Here is a 14,726-nt window from a genome sequence, read left to right on the forward strand (position 1 = left end):
TCCGGCTCCAGGTCCTGCACAGCAACATCCCTTTCTTTACCCTCAGCCTTCATCTGCTACTCAGAACATGATCATCTCACTTCACTACTTAGAATCTGCGTTCCCCGTCTCGGTTCACTCATTCAGACACTCACCGGTTCTGGGCTGAAGCCACGAGTATTTCCTTATTGCTGAATCTATTTGCAGAGGGTTCTAATTCAATCAGGCTCGGCCATCTGACAAAGACAAACACTAGATGTTGTTTTTCCCTAGAAACTATTAATCTGCCCTTAACTTCTGGCAAATGTCAGATTTTTATAATCTCAGAGAATGCCTGAGTGTTGTTCTCGTAAATTGGTGACTTTGTTCTTGCACTAATCACCTTGATTCCGATCTCAGTGCAAACTCAACCATCTCAGATCTGAAGAAAACAAGATAGTTGTGTGTTCTTGTCACTTGTCGTGCTGTTGCATGATCAGGAGATGTGAGAAGAATGTGTTGTCGTGGAACTCGCCTGTGTTTCTGTTCTTCCAAGGATCATATGATTGTGCTGTATATGATGCTAATCGTGTCACATCCTCGGACTAATAATGGAGGGACAGTGGCCGGTCATGTGACGTGCTAATTTAATGGGATATTAGTAAAGTTATGCTGCCCATTCCTGCTGTCGAGGGTTGGTTTTCATTTCATTTCAAATGAGCGAACAAAGACCCATTGTTGCTGTGCTTATTAGAAAATCAATTTAAGGGAAGAAAAAAATAAAACCAAGTACAATTGAAGTGATTCCTCTCGCAAGCGGCTACAGCTCTGTTCATGAAAAGGCTGTTCTAGTGTGTGTGTGTGTGTGTGTGTGCGTGTGCGTGTGCGTGTGCGTGTGTGTGTGTGTGTGTGTGTGTGTGTGTGTGTGTGTGTGTGTGTGTGTGTGTGTGTGTGTTTGTGTGTGTGTGCGTGTGCGTGCGTGTGTGTGTGTGCACTCATGAGTCTCATTTTCCAAGATGACACTTGACCGTCTGGAGCGACAGGGAAATGTGATTAAAAAAGTACCCCCCCCCCCTGAAGAGGAGCGGGGTAGAGAAATGGGTTTGAAATAGAATCAATCCTTTTCTTTATGACGCAAGACTTCCTTTGTTTTGTTCCAGAGAGGGACTCATGCAGCAGTAACAGATAGCACGGTGCATTGGATACAGTATATACATTAAGACTTCACACTACAAAGTACATTCAAATGCACGTGTTCTGAAGTGTTTTTTATACGGAAATACAGTTACAACTTTATGACTTCCTAACAAAACATAGAAACAAATATATAGATTGTGTAGCTGTTTTTGTAAAAGGCTGTTTCTACTCCATGCATCTTGAAATAGATCTTTGGTGGGAAACAAACAACTGTCTGACCGGATCTGTGTTGTTTTTGATGGAACAACCACTTTGTCACCGAGTTAAATGAAACATCTTTCCTCCTTAAAGAAAACAGAACAACTGTGAAATATATATTTTTTCTCGGTCATCTGTATCTTATCATCTGGGTCGCTGTCTGGTTCCTCCATGTTTGTTACCCTCATTAGGTCTGCATCGGCCCTTGGTCCAGTTTCCCTGACCCGGCCGGGTCCTGGTCCAGGTTTCAGTGATGGCGGATCATCTGGCTCCTGCTCTGCTGGAAGCCTGCGTGGTGGTTGGAGCATCTAATGACAAACTCAGGGAGGTCTACCAGGTATTTAACTTTAAACTTTGCCACAAAGAAAGATTAAGAGAAACCGTTATCTCAAGATTATCACAGTGCTCATTGGTCCAGAATCAAACTTAAGATGGACTCCCCAGAAGTGAAGCCGAAGTGTCTTGAGCGCCACCTGGTGGCTAGCTGAAGTAAAGTTATAAATCCTGTTTGTAAATTGCTCATTTTATAGTAAGGTTGGTTTTAATTACTTATGTGATCATATAAAAACGAGTTGAAACATCATAATTGAGAGCTGAGACTTGCCCGGGATTGTTCAAGCACATGCATCTTCAGGATGTTTACAGTCTGTTGTCCAATCAACAAAATAAATAAATAAAAGTAACCCTGATTCTAATGATGCCATGATCTGTGCTTGTTACATCTAAGTTGTAAAACTGAAATCCTTCCTTCCTTCTTTCTGTCATTAAATTAACCACATGAATATATGTAGGATTTAATGTGTTAGTTTACATTATTATATCATGTATTAAACAGAAACAGTATTATAATAAGAATAGGCGATACTGCAAACCTTATCCTCCTATCTCCTGCTTAGACTTATAACAATAACGGGGCTCCTGAGCACCTCCTGCTGGAGCCGGTGGTACTGCATGTCCTGTCGCCTCCCTTTGTCGGCAGACCACAAAATGAGAGTGACCTGGTGGGTTCACATGGAAAGAGGCGACGCTCCTTTCTCAGGAAAAAGAGGGAACATCAACCTTCAGGAGCCTCAGCACCGAGCCAAGGTTTGATACCAGCTTGTGTGGGCCATCCGCTGCTCACATATCAATACATAAATAAGAGTTGTTTTTAATTAGAAATGACTGTGGATGCACAAACATGTTGTCCAGGTTTCTGATTCATCCCTCACATAGTTGTATCAGACTTTCTAATCCCCTTGACAAATTGTGTTACCAGTATTGTTGTCTGTGATGGTATCTTTCAGTTTTAGATGCTCATGTATTTGCAGGTGGAGCTGCTGAAGCGAGAGGAGGCAGTGAAGATGTGAGCGTTCCTACAGACATCGACCTCATGGCTTTACCTCAGCTCTGCTTCCCTGGTATCTGGTTTTCAAATCTATGTTACAATATTCCTCCGACAGCCCTTATAGTATTGCATCATCATTGTATCATCATAATTCAGAGATTGGGATTTGTGTGGGCATCCTGTTCAGCCATTCAAGTGCATCATGCAGATTTGATAACATATTTCATTTCTTTCTACCAGGTGGGCTCCAAGTAACCAATGAACAGAGAGATGAACAGTTTCACTTCCTGGTTTTCACCGACATCTTTGGCAACAAGACCCATGGAGTAGTGATGCAGTGCTACCAACCAATACTGGTAAACACAACAACATGTAATACTTGAATATGAGTTAGATAAAACTCACTTTAAATGAATTCCAGTCACTGTTGGATTGTTTCTGTTTTTACAGGAAGGGATCTCATGCTTCCACAATGAAGCCGGGTCCTCTAAGTTTTCTAAACTTTTCACTGCCTTCAGTTTCTGCGTCATATCCAAGTATCCTTACTTCACTGCCCTCAGGGACTGTCTGTCATGGTGAGACACCGTGTTCTCAACCTAACTGGTCATAAATAAAAAATTCATGGCTCAATGTTCTTTATGTTCACATTAACTGTACAGAACAATTTGTCTTGTTATTTAATCTAAAAAAATATTAAATTAATTGCTCTCTCTCTCTCTGTTTCTCTCTCTCTCTCTTTCTCAATCTCTTTCTTTTTCTTCATCAGTCTGTTAATCCAGCTGAGAACTTGTCGTCTATCAGACATGGAGGACAGAGTGAAGGATTTTGCAGCCAAACTTTCACTCGTGCCAATCCCACCTCCTGGACAACTGCATTTGGTGTGTGTGTGCACTCTTGTGTGTGTGTGTGTGTTCATTTTCCTCCGTCTCCTTTGAGTGCGATGAGGTCAGTCACTGGGTATAAGACAAGCTGCAACTGTGTCTGTTTTTCCAGATGTTTACTTTGCGTCCTCTGACGATTGTCTTACCGTCCAGAGATGACAAAGACCACCCAGCTGTAGATCTAGACCTCCACCTGCCTTTCCTTTGCTTGAGACCGCAGCAAATACTGCAGGTAGTTCACACACCTCTGTTTGTATCTGTAAGTGAAGCAGGAGAAGTCTCACTTTGACCCTTGTGTCTCTCTCTGTTTGTCCACCTCGCTGTGCCTGTGTCCGCAGGTGCTGTCTTGTCTCCTGCAGGAGCAGAGGGTGGTGTTGTTCTCTGCTGACTGGGCCAGACTCACACTGTTTGCAGAGAGTTTGTTGGTTTTTCTGCAGGTCAGTTCCCAATCTATGTCTGCACATCTGCAAAGGGCAAAGTTGTGTTAAAATGAATTGCAGGACAGCACAATAAATATTATAATGATCCAAGGACAATTTTAAGTTGTAGTCAAGCCTTGAAATCTTTTGACACATATCTTTGTTCGCCCATGCCTCCCTACTCTTTCTGTCAGCCTCTGTCATGGCAGCAGCCTTATGTTCCCGTCCTGGCCAGAGGCATGCTGGACTTCCTAATGGCTCCCACCGCCTTCCTCATGGGCTGCCATCTCAGCCATTTCGAAGAGGTCGCTTCTGTAAGTACAGCACATCAGATGCCTATGGATTTACTGCCGTTTTAGTCTTAAAGGACACATGTTATGCTTATATTCAGGTTCATAGTTTTAATCTGGGTTATGAATTTAATATTTTATAAGCTCTAATGTTTGGAAAACACATCACTTTCCTCTTTGTGTCCATTGCTGCAGCTCCTCTGTTCAGCCTCTGTCGGAAACACTTGGTCCGAGCTCCTGTCTCTTTAAGACCCCTCCCAACTTATAAAGCTTAGTTGTGATTGGTCAACTGCTTCCAGCGTGTATAGGCAATCTCGTCGTCCAATCTAGCTTGCCTGGCTTCGTTAGGGGGCGTGTCATAATAGCCACTACGTGTTTTTTTGTTTTGTTTTTACAGCTCAGTGGACTAAACAGAGAAAGAGATTCATTTTAATCTCGATCTCTTTTATCCAGGAAACAGATGATCTGATCTTGATCAACATTGATGGCGGAAGCGTTTCCACTTCCTGTTCTGATACTCTTGACCTTCCACAAATTCCTCCAGCTGCTGCAGACTACTTCACACAGAGGTACTCGTTATTCTCCAACTAACAGACCATAGGAACACGAGCAGGTGCATGGGCCTGAGACAGAGCCAGTATGGGTGTGACCCGTCTGAGTTTGTTTTGCAGGTGTCAGTCTCTGCAGATGAATTTCGACTTGCATCAGTGTCGCCACGCAACCTGCAGCGACATCAACGAGCAGCGGGCGCAGAGACGAGCGTGGCAACACCACCTCAACCACGACATCCAGAGGATCACGCTGGAGCTCATCGTCAACATATTTAGGTTCTGCATGTATTGTTTGGGTCCTAAGGTCCAATGGGGTAGTTCTCCTCAAATCACACACACGGTGTTAACATACAACATGTACAGTGCCTTGCATAAGTATTCACCCCCCTTGGACTTTTTCCCATTATGTACTGTTACTAACTGGAATTCAAATAGACTTAAATAAACTTTTTCCCGTTTGATCAACAAAACATGCATAGTACTTTGGAGGTGCAAAATAAATTTTATTGTGACACAAACAATAATGAGAACAAAAAAGTTGACATCTGTTGGGTGCATAAGTATTCACCCCCCTGTGTCAATACTTGGTAGAACCCCCTTTCGCTGCAATTACAGCTGCAAGTCTTTTGGGGTATGTCTCTACCAGCTTTGCACATCTAGAGATGGAAAGGTTTGTCCATTCTTCTTGGCAAAAAAGATGAAGCTCAGTCAGATTGGATGGAGACAGTCTGTGAACCGCAATCTTCAAGTCTTGCCTTAGATTCTCTATTGGATTGAGGTCTGGGCTTTGACTGGGCCATTTTAAGACATTAACATTCTTTAATCCAAACCATTCCTTTGTAGCTCTGGCTGTATGTTTAGGGTCATTGTCCTGCTGGAAGATGAACCTCCGCCTCAGTCTCAAGTCCTTTGCAGACTGCATCAGATTTTCTTCAAGGATTTCCCTGTATTTGGCTCCATCCATCTTTCCCTCTATTCTGACCAGTTTCCCTGTACCTGCTGAAGAGAAGCATCCCCACAGCATGATGCTACCACCACCATGTTTCACTGTTGGGATGGTGTGCTCAGGGTGATGGGCAGTGTTGGGTTTTCGCCACACATAGCGTTTTGCATTGAGGCCAAAAAGTTCAATTTTGGTCTCATCTGACCAGAGCACCTTCTTCCACATGTTTGCTGTGTCTCCCACATGGCTTCTGGCAAACTCCAAACAGGATTTTTTATGGATCCCTTTCAACAATGGCTTTCTTCTTGCCACTCTTCCATAAAGGCCAGATTTGTGGAGTAGACGACTAATAGTTGTCCTGTGGACAGATTCTCCCACCTCAGCTGTGGATCTCTGCAACTCCTCCAGAGTAACCATGGGCCTCCTGGTTGCTTCTCTGATTCATTTTCTCCTTGTCCGACTCTTCAGTTTGGGTGGACGGCCTCCTCTTGGTAGGTTTGCGGTTGGGCCATATTCTTTCCATTTTCTTATGATGGATTTTATGGTGCTCAGAGAGATGTTCAAAGCTCTGGATATTTTTTTATAACCTAACCCTGCTTCATATTTCTCCACAACTTTATCCCTGACCTGTTTGGTGAGCTCCTTGGTCTTCATGATGCTGTTTGTTCAGTAATGATCTCCAACAAACTCTGAGTCCGTCACAGAACAGGTGTATTTATACTGAGATTAAATTGCAGACAGGTGGACCCTATTTACTAATTATGTGACTTGCAAATGTGACTTGTGAATGCAATTGGTTGCACCAGATCTTTGTTAGGGGTTTCACAGTAAAGGGGGTGAATACATATGCACTCAACACTTTTCAGATTTTTATTTGTAAATAATTGTGAAATCCATGTAATATTTCCCCCCACTTCCAAATTATGCACTATTTTGTGTTGGTCCATTACATAAACTCACGATGAAATAAATTTTAATCTGTGGTTATACCATGACAAAATGTAGAAAAGTCCAAAGGGGGTGAATACTTATGCAAGGCACTGTACGTTTCCTACAGGGATGTTAGCTGCCATCTTAACTATGAACATCGAGTGTTCAACAGTGAAGAGTTCCTGAAAACAAGAGAGCCGGCCGATCAACTGTTTTACACAAAGGTAAAGCGGTGTTTTTCTATTATTCTGGCTGAATTGATGACATAGTGTGGCTGATATCTCTTGGTGGAGACGTGACGCTGGAGCAGTTCACTCTCAGACTAACATCACTGTGTTGCAGGTGCTGGAGACTCACATCTTCCACTTCTTTCTCAAGGATCGTCTCAACAGGAAAATGGATAATTACGCTCGCATGGAGCTCAGCACGCGTACTGAGATGCAGAAGTAAAGTATCACACTTCTCCAGTCATTTTCATACAGTTCAACACCGGACAAGTTTGTGTGTATTTATTAGGGACTCTTCTTAAAGGAGCTCAATCCAACCTACAGCCTCAGCCAGTAGATTTCTGAAACAGTATTATAAGCGTTCGTTTTTTATTTGGTTTATTAACTATTTAGTGTTAGTTCTTTATTTTTGACATCCTGCCTTCCTCTCCATTTTGGTGCTGGAGCAGTTCTTGTGCAATGCACTGTTTCTCTCATGTGTCCTCTAGAAGGAAGTCTATGGTGGAAGTGGCCCGCAGATCCACCCTGCAGGAGATTCAGGCTCGGAGGAAGAGCTCCACCATGGAGAGCAGGCTGAATAAAAGACTGGGAATGAGCCTTCCTAACCTGGGATACGATCAAACTCTCAGCTTCCAAAGAAACAATCTGCTGCCGAGGATCAACCTCTCTGACTTTGGTGAAACTGCAGAGGAATACACACACGTTCATTTATGTTATTTATATAAAGAGGCGGACGCTATCATGATGAAGAGGTGGCAGGAAAAGATTTACAATTATTCTCTTCTCTTTTTCTTCCTTTCTTATCCTCTCTTCCTCTTCCTCTCCACCTCTTTCTCTCCCCCTCTCTCTCGTTTCGTCCCCCAGTTCTAAAGACCCCTCCGAAGCCTGTAAAGGTCTTTAAACTCCCGGACTTCCCTGCGTCTCTGTCCTTCCACTCAGTCCAGAGTTATTACAGTGAGCTCATCCAGCACCTTACCAAGGCCATCTTCTTCCAAAACGAAAACTCTGCTCTGCTGGCCAGGTACTTCGCTCCTTTAATGCTCCTCTTCTCCTCATTGTTTTCAGGAACAACCCTGTCATTCAGGTGTTTTAGTACCAGACATTGTCGTTAATGCAGGTGCTGACTCCCCAATACTCAAGTCTAATCTGTCCTCCGTAGATTCTACTACCTGCGTGGTTTCATCAACACCTTGTGTTTGCGGCGGCTGGATGCTCTGAGTGATTTCCAGAACCTCTACAAGACGGACACCGCCATCTTCCCCACGCAGATGGTCACGTGGCTCGTGGACTCGCTGCACAGGGACGAGAGACAGCAAGCCGACCGACGACATGAGCTCAAGAGACTCATCCTCAAGGTCAGTCGGCTCACCGGCATCGTAACAGCCGCTGATAGACTGTGTGTGGTGCAAAAGTAAGTAGTGGTGATGCTGGGGATCATATTTCTTCATCCATCAGGTGAAGACGGAGAACGAGAAGCCGCCGGTGGAGCCCGATGACCACGTGAAGAAGTTCAAGCTTCCCCGAGAACCCCTGCATCAGGACGAGTTTGTGCGTTGTGTTCAAGAATGTGGGATTGTTAACGATGTGGCGACCATACACCGTTTATTTGATGCTCTCACGGAGGGTAAGTGAGGGAAGAAAGGTCGAGACGTGTGGGTTAGATAGAACTTTTAATTCCTGACGTTTTAATGAATTGTGCTTAACCTGCTGTATTTTATAACCAGCAGTTTGAGTCATAAGGTGTTATAAATGCTGTGCTGCTGATTTAAGTTACAGATATTCATTCAATTTTAGACTTTTTTTATTTTAAACTTGTTTAATAAGATCAGCTGGGCACTAACATGGTGAACACAGAATTGGCTGCACAGTGATTATTTCACAGTAATAAGTTAGTTTTAACAATTTAATTTGGCTCTGAAACCAAATGTTTGACCAACACTATAAACTTTTGTTTTGTGTATCTAATATATTTTAGTTTAGTTACAACATTAGGCCCTTTATTGGTCTTTCGTGGAAAATGTCATATTACACATTTCAAAGGACAAAAGTTTAGAACAACATAAATCGTGAGAGAATAAAAGAGGCAGTGTCGTGAAATGAGTTGTGAGTTCACGGTGCGGTTCTCCACTGACACACATGACGTCTTTTCACGCTGCTGAAATGCTATGTTTTTTTTTCTCCTCTTCTCAACGGGGTTTTTCCCCGGATTTGTTTAGATATTTATCTGCTGTGAAAAGGAATCATCTCTGGTTAGATGGAAGAGAAAACAGACGGAGCTGTAACATGACTGAAAACCGAATAGCTTGTAGTTGTTGTCTCGGGGCAACACACTGTGGATTGTTGTGGATATTCTGGGTCTGCGAGTGGAACTAACTTAATCTGTTGATGTACATTTTTCTGCTTGTATTTGTTTGTTCTTTTCTTCCCATGAGTTTCTTTGTCTTGTTTAAACTTTATTTGTCTGTTGCATATGTACCCTACATACCTCTTACATGTCTCTCACGGGTCTCTTTGTGTCCTATAGGCAAACCAAAGCAGGTGGAGCCTGAACTCTTCAGACTCTTTTACACCTTCTGGAAGGAGAAGGATGCTGAGGCCCAAGATGTCAACCTGCCCACTGAGGTCATTGACAACCTTGACAACAGCGAGTGCGTCTACAAGTTGTCGTCCTGTGTCAAGACCTCTTACGGCGTCGGAAAAATTGCGATGACGCAGAAACGCCTTTTCTTGCTTAGCGAGGGACGACCTGGCTTCCTGGAAATCACCAAGTTCAGAGACATACAGGTCCCAAGAGTCTTTGATCCCTTTACTCTGGATCACGTTTTCTCAGAAATTTTCTGTCATAACCCCCCGATTCTAACAACTCGCCCATCTCTGCGCAGGACGTGAAGATCGCCTCAGCTCCATTTCCACTTCTTCGTATTCCCTCCCTTCGTATCCAGACCTCTGGTAGGCCTGAGGTGTTCGAGGCCAACCTGAAGGCGGAGACTGAGCTCTGGAACCTCGTGGTCAAAGAGATGTGGGCCGGACGCAAGATGGCGGATCAACACAAGGTAAAATCTGGATTTCCACTGGGAAGAAACGGTAATTTATGCCTTTGGTCCAGCAACAAAATGATTTGATGTCACAGGTTTAGCAAAAGAAAAAACACACTGAGGACCAGTGTGGCAGTTTGTAGTCATTCAAAACTGGCTGCTGACCATTCTTTGTATATGTGTACATAACATTATAAGGAAAGTGCTTTGTATTCTGTGCTTTGACTATTTAAGTCACTTTAGAGTATGTTTGTCATTGTGCTTACACACCTGTACACTATATACTAGGATTTATCTACCATTCAGCTCATTGTGTGTCCCTCCAGGACCCACAGTATATGACTCAGGCCCTGACCAACACCCTGCTAATGGACGCTGTGATGGGCTGTCTGCAGACCCAAAGGTCCATCGTGGCTGCCTCTAAGCTGGCTTACTTTGACAAGATTAAGCATGAAGGTTGGGGCTCACTCCTGTTGTGCTGCTTTTTTCTTTAATTTCATTCAAATTTGCAATTGATCAAGCACCATTCACTCTCTCTCTTGTATCCATTAATCTATTGTGTTTTCCTTGGTGCCCCCAGAGCCCATGATGGTGCATGAAACTACCTCAGAGACACTAAAACACAAGATCACCCCGTCGCTGGACATGGCTGAACCTCAGACTGTGCATGTGCTGCTATACACACCAGGTACTTGGGGCAACTTTAATAAATATCAATATTAATTTTGTCTGTAGAGTAATATATGGACCTTGACCCATTTTCCTGGTATCTTGTGTGTCTTAAAAGTCATACATGACAAATTGAAAACGAACAAATCTCATCTCTATAGCCCTTCATTTCACGCAGCATACATCCCTGTTGGACTCTCATTGACATAATTGTACTTTACAGTTGAGAGCATTAAAGATGTAACAATAATCGGTTTCTTTATTGAATGGTAACCAGTGAACAAACTGAGCTGCTGTCCCATCATGTGCCTCATTTACTGTGTGTCTGTTGTGCACTGACACGAGTCACAAGACACCCACTGTCCGTGGTGTTATGTTCTAATGAGCATTTACACAGTTCAAAGACAGACAACGTGAAAGACGAACAAAGGACAAAGATTTCTGAGTTGATGTTTCTAGATTCGCATGTATACAGAGGGAGCTTATATGTGAGTGTTGAGTGGGTGTCTCCGTGTGTGTGTGTGTGTGTCTGCGTGCAGGCACTTGTTTAAATGTTTTTATGGTAAACGATGCTCCAGGGAAACCTATTCACATAACCTGATTAGTTTTGTTGAGCTGTATTTTATCCGGGGGAATAATAGCGGCCCTGTCAGTGTCTCATTTGTTTACACTGTGACAGAGAGAAAAGATCATCTGCCAGATAGTGATCTTCTTGGAAAGATAATTGAGTACAATGAACTAAGCACAGCAGATAAACACTTCCTGTGAAGTGATGAAGTTGAGAACAATGAGTGATCAGGACTTTGGGGCGGCTGTGGCTTGGGGAGGAGAGCGGATCGTCCACTAACCACAAGTCTTTGGTTTGATCCCCCCGCTTCACCAGTCCTCAAGCAGAAGTGTCCCTGAGCAAGATATTGTACCCCAAAGCACAGCATGTGCGAATGTGAGGATATGAATGAATGTAGTTTGTACTGTTAGGGTCAATAAGATCAGAAAAGTCATATGAAAATATCGTCCAATTACCATTTACATTCCATTCTATATATTGATTGCCACTGGGGTCATTTATGTATTCAGTACCTATATAGTGAGGGTTGTTGGTTCTCTGCTCTCTTCTCTTTCTCTCCCTCCAGGTCAGTTGACTTGCAACGACTCGGGCCGTGAGATGAACCCGAAGCTGTGGGTGGCTCTCAGCGGGGGCAAGGTGGTCGTGTTTGATGCAACGAGCTGGTCCATGCTGCAGGACTGCATCCAGGCTGGAGAGCTGCAGCTGGTGAGAGCAGAGCCGCTGCACTCCTATTGCTCAAAGTTACATTAAATTAAATGAGAATTCCTCTAATTCGTTAAGGTTATACAAATTTAAGTCTGGTTAGAAGCCTTGGTGAGCATTACTGCACATGTGGAAAAATGGAAGAAACCTTGTGAGGCTTACACTTCCATTTCAACATGTTTTAATTAAATATTACAGACTACACAACTTTATTAGGTGTTTACAAATATATGCGTGATGCTAATAATTACACTATTGCCACAACTTCTGCGTAGAACTGCATGCTGGGATTGGTCCAGGAGCAGGTGTGGATTGGCTCCCAGGACTCCGTGATCTACATCATAGACACTCGCAGCATGTCCTGCAACAAACAGCTGACTGAACACAGACATGAGGTGACCGGCCTCACGGTGGACACCAGAGATCAACACAACAGGTTGACACATTGTTAACTTTATTAAGTTCTTACACATTAAACAATCGGACGCACTCTTCTAAATGTTATGTTTCTTCTCCTTCCCAGTCAGCAGACATACTCCTGCAGCAGTGATGGGACGATCCTGCAGTGGGACTCAGTCAGCCTCAAGGTGAAGCGACAGTTCCACCTGAGCTGTGACCGTCTCTCCTCCATACAGATCCACGACGGCACGCTGTGGTGCTGTATGTACAAACTGTCCATTTTTACGTCCATCTTTATATCCAGTCTATGGCTCCAATAAATCTTATCACCATGATTTGTTCGTGCAAACTCTGAGTCCTTCATTCCTGTTGGAAATGTCTTAACCAATTGTGTATGTGCAGTACATCTGCTTTTCAGGGTAAAAAAAGATCTGGATAACGAATTGTTGTGTGTGTATGTGCAGGTTGTGGCGACAGCATTGTGGAACTGAAAAAGACGGGGACACCCCAGCGAAGGATGCTGCTTCCTGACGACCTACGGAGCATGCCCAGTAGCTTCAGCAGCTTCATTGTCGTCCCTGAGGTGACTCTATAGAAAGTGCCACGCACGTTAGCAGCCGACTGATATTTAACAAGTCAGTCATCCAACCTGCCGTTCAATCAGCAGCTGTCAGTTCATCAGTGAATACAAACAGTTTGCAAGCGTGTGGGACAAGAAAAAGTTCACATAAAAATACTTTTTTTCTCTTTGAATATCCAGCTACAAAAATGATAAAGTGTGCGTGCTTGATAGAGATGTTGATATGCACCAAGGTTGTGTTTCTACCAACTCTAAGCACATTTGTGACTTTACAGTTTTCTCTGTGTTGTGTGTTTGTTCCAGCGAGGTCAGCTGTGGACGGGCTGCGCAGACTCAGGGGAGCTGTGTCTCTGGCACATGGACAACCACAGACATCCATTCAAAAGAATCCCCCTGCCGGGCAGTTCAGGGGTCACCTGTATGATCCGTGTCAAAGACCAGGTGAGTTGTGACAACATGTCAGGTCGCATAGTTGACTTGTAATTGTCTTAGATTGCTATTTTTATTTTTGTAAAATACTTTGAGTTGAATGTCTTTGCTTTTCAGAAATTTGTCAACAAAACCATTGATGGAGGAAATAATCTGCAGATTAGTTGGAGCCCTAATTTGCTTTTATTATGATCAGGGACTGTGTGTTTGTTGTGCACTCATCTCATCACCCAATAGATATTCTGCTACCACAACTTATCCACCGTTACTTTTCCTCGAACCCTTCCCCCCGCCTCAGATCTGGGTGGGCTGCTGTGGTCAGGACCCAGTCGGAGGTCAGTGTGACGGTCAGATGAGGAGTCAGGTGTTGGTGGTGAACCCCGAGAGCCACACTGTGACGAAGGAGCTGCACGCTCACTCAGACAGCATCCAGACGCTCTGCTCAGCCGAGGATCGCTACGTCCTGAGTGGCTCTGCACGCCGCGACGGCAAGATCGCCATCTGGAAAGTGGAGTAGAGAACAGAGACAGAGAGAAGGAAAGAGGTGGTTATATATGAAGCCAGAGCAGAGAATGGGAGAGGACAGAAGAAAAACAAAGAAGCTTGAAGGAGCAATGGAGGCTGACTTGAGTAGAGTGAAGGGTGAATATATGAAAAGTCACAAATAAAAATACATTGAGGAAAGATGTCAATGGCAGATATTAGATATTGAAGTGACACAGTGTAATGTCATTCATGTTTTATTGTCAAGCACTGATAATAAATGACATTTATTGACAAATGACATGATATTATTCTGTTAATGAGCCTATGTGTGATCCGACTCCTGTTTGTTTACTATTTATTACATTCAGGCTTATGATGAATTTCAGTCAATTTTATTCTGATGAACTCGTGCTGAATGATTGTGTTTGATTAAATTTATTGATTTCAAATTTAGGGCTTCAATAAAAAAAAAAAAATTCAGGTGATTGCTTCAAACACTAGTACAGTCAACTGTCCGCCTTCCATAATGTCCTTTATGAACCAGTAGCATGTGTTGTAATTTGTTGCCAATTTTACCTGGAAGTTGGTTTAAAGAATAATATTTGACTCGATACCCAGGTTGACTTTTTGTTGACTGAATCTATGTAGTTCCACATGCAAATTGAGCGTTTATCAATACGACATGAGGCTTAAGCCAGATAACACATTTTACAGAGAGAATCACAAGTGCAGAAATTCGAACTCTAAAGTTGAGTAAAGATACAAATTTTGACAAAAAACGCATGAAGCAATAGAAAATTTTAATATTTCTTCTTTTGTTTGTTTGAAGTCATCATTGGTCTTCAAATTCTTTATTAGTACAAATACAAGGCAGCCACAGTCAAAGAGCTTGGACACAATGAATCTGTGAGAATTATTAGCCAACAATGACTTTCAG

At 43.2% G+C, this 14,726-nt stretch overlaps 1 protein-coding gene across 1 annotated transcript; it reads left to right on the forward strand.

The window, feature by feature from the left end:
- The first annotated feature begins 1,566 nt into the window (after window positions 1-1,566).
- LOC128448842 (DENN domain-containing protein 3) lies at window positions 1,567-14,048 on the forward strand. Its single transcript, XM_053431657.1, has 27 exons — window positions 1,567-1,690; window positions 2,250-2,439; window positions 2,664-2,753; window positions 2,921-3,036; window positions 3,131-3,255; window positions 3,447-3,558; window positions 3,674-3,793; window positions 3,900-3,998; window positions 4,175-4,294; window positions 4,724-4,839; window positions 4,942-5,097; window positions 6,822-6,918; window positions 7,037-7,140; window positions 7,410-7,597; window positions 7,786-7,942; window positions 8,081-8,276; window positions 8,377-8,545; window positions 9,446-9,705; window positions 9,804-9,974; window positions 10,283-10,412; window positions 10,537-10,644; window positions 11,759-11,898; window positions 12,171-12,331; window positions 12,419-12,555; window positions 12,759-12,877; window positions 13,178-13,315; window positions 13,602-14,048. Exons 1-27 carry the CDS (start codon window positions 1,607-1,609, stop codon window positions 13,818-13,820), a joined length of 3,822 nt encoding a protein of 1,273 aa, XP_053287632.1. The 5' UTR covers window positions 1,567-1,606; the 3' UTR covers window positions 13,821-14,048.
- The last annotated feature ends 678 nt before the right edge of the window (window positions 14,049-14,726 follow it).

The sequence above is a fragment of the Pleuronectes platessa genome, chromosome 10, assembly GCF_947347685.1.
Source record: "Pleuronectes platessa chromosome 10, fPlePla1.1, whole genome shotgun sequence".
Classification (NCBI taxonomy): domain Eukaryota; kingdom Metazoa; phylum Chordata; class Actinopteri; order Pleuronectiformes; family Pleuronectidae; genus Pleuronectes; species Pleuronectes platessa.

Coding starts and splice junctions, on each gene's coding strand:
- LOC128448842 (XM_053431657.1), top strand. CDS start 1,607: ATGGCGGATCATCTGGCTCCTGCTCTGCTGGAAGCCTGCGTGGTGGTT. Junction 3,037..3,130: donor AGTGCTACCAACCAATACTG/GTAAACACAACA, acceptor CTGTTTTTACAG/GAAGGGATCTCATGCTTCCA. Junction 3,256..3,446: donor CTCAGGGACTGTCTGTCATG/GTGAGACACCGT, acceptor TTTCTTCATCAG/TCTGTTAATCCAGCTGAGAA.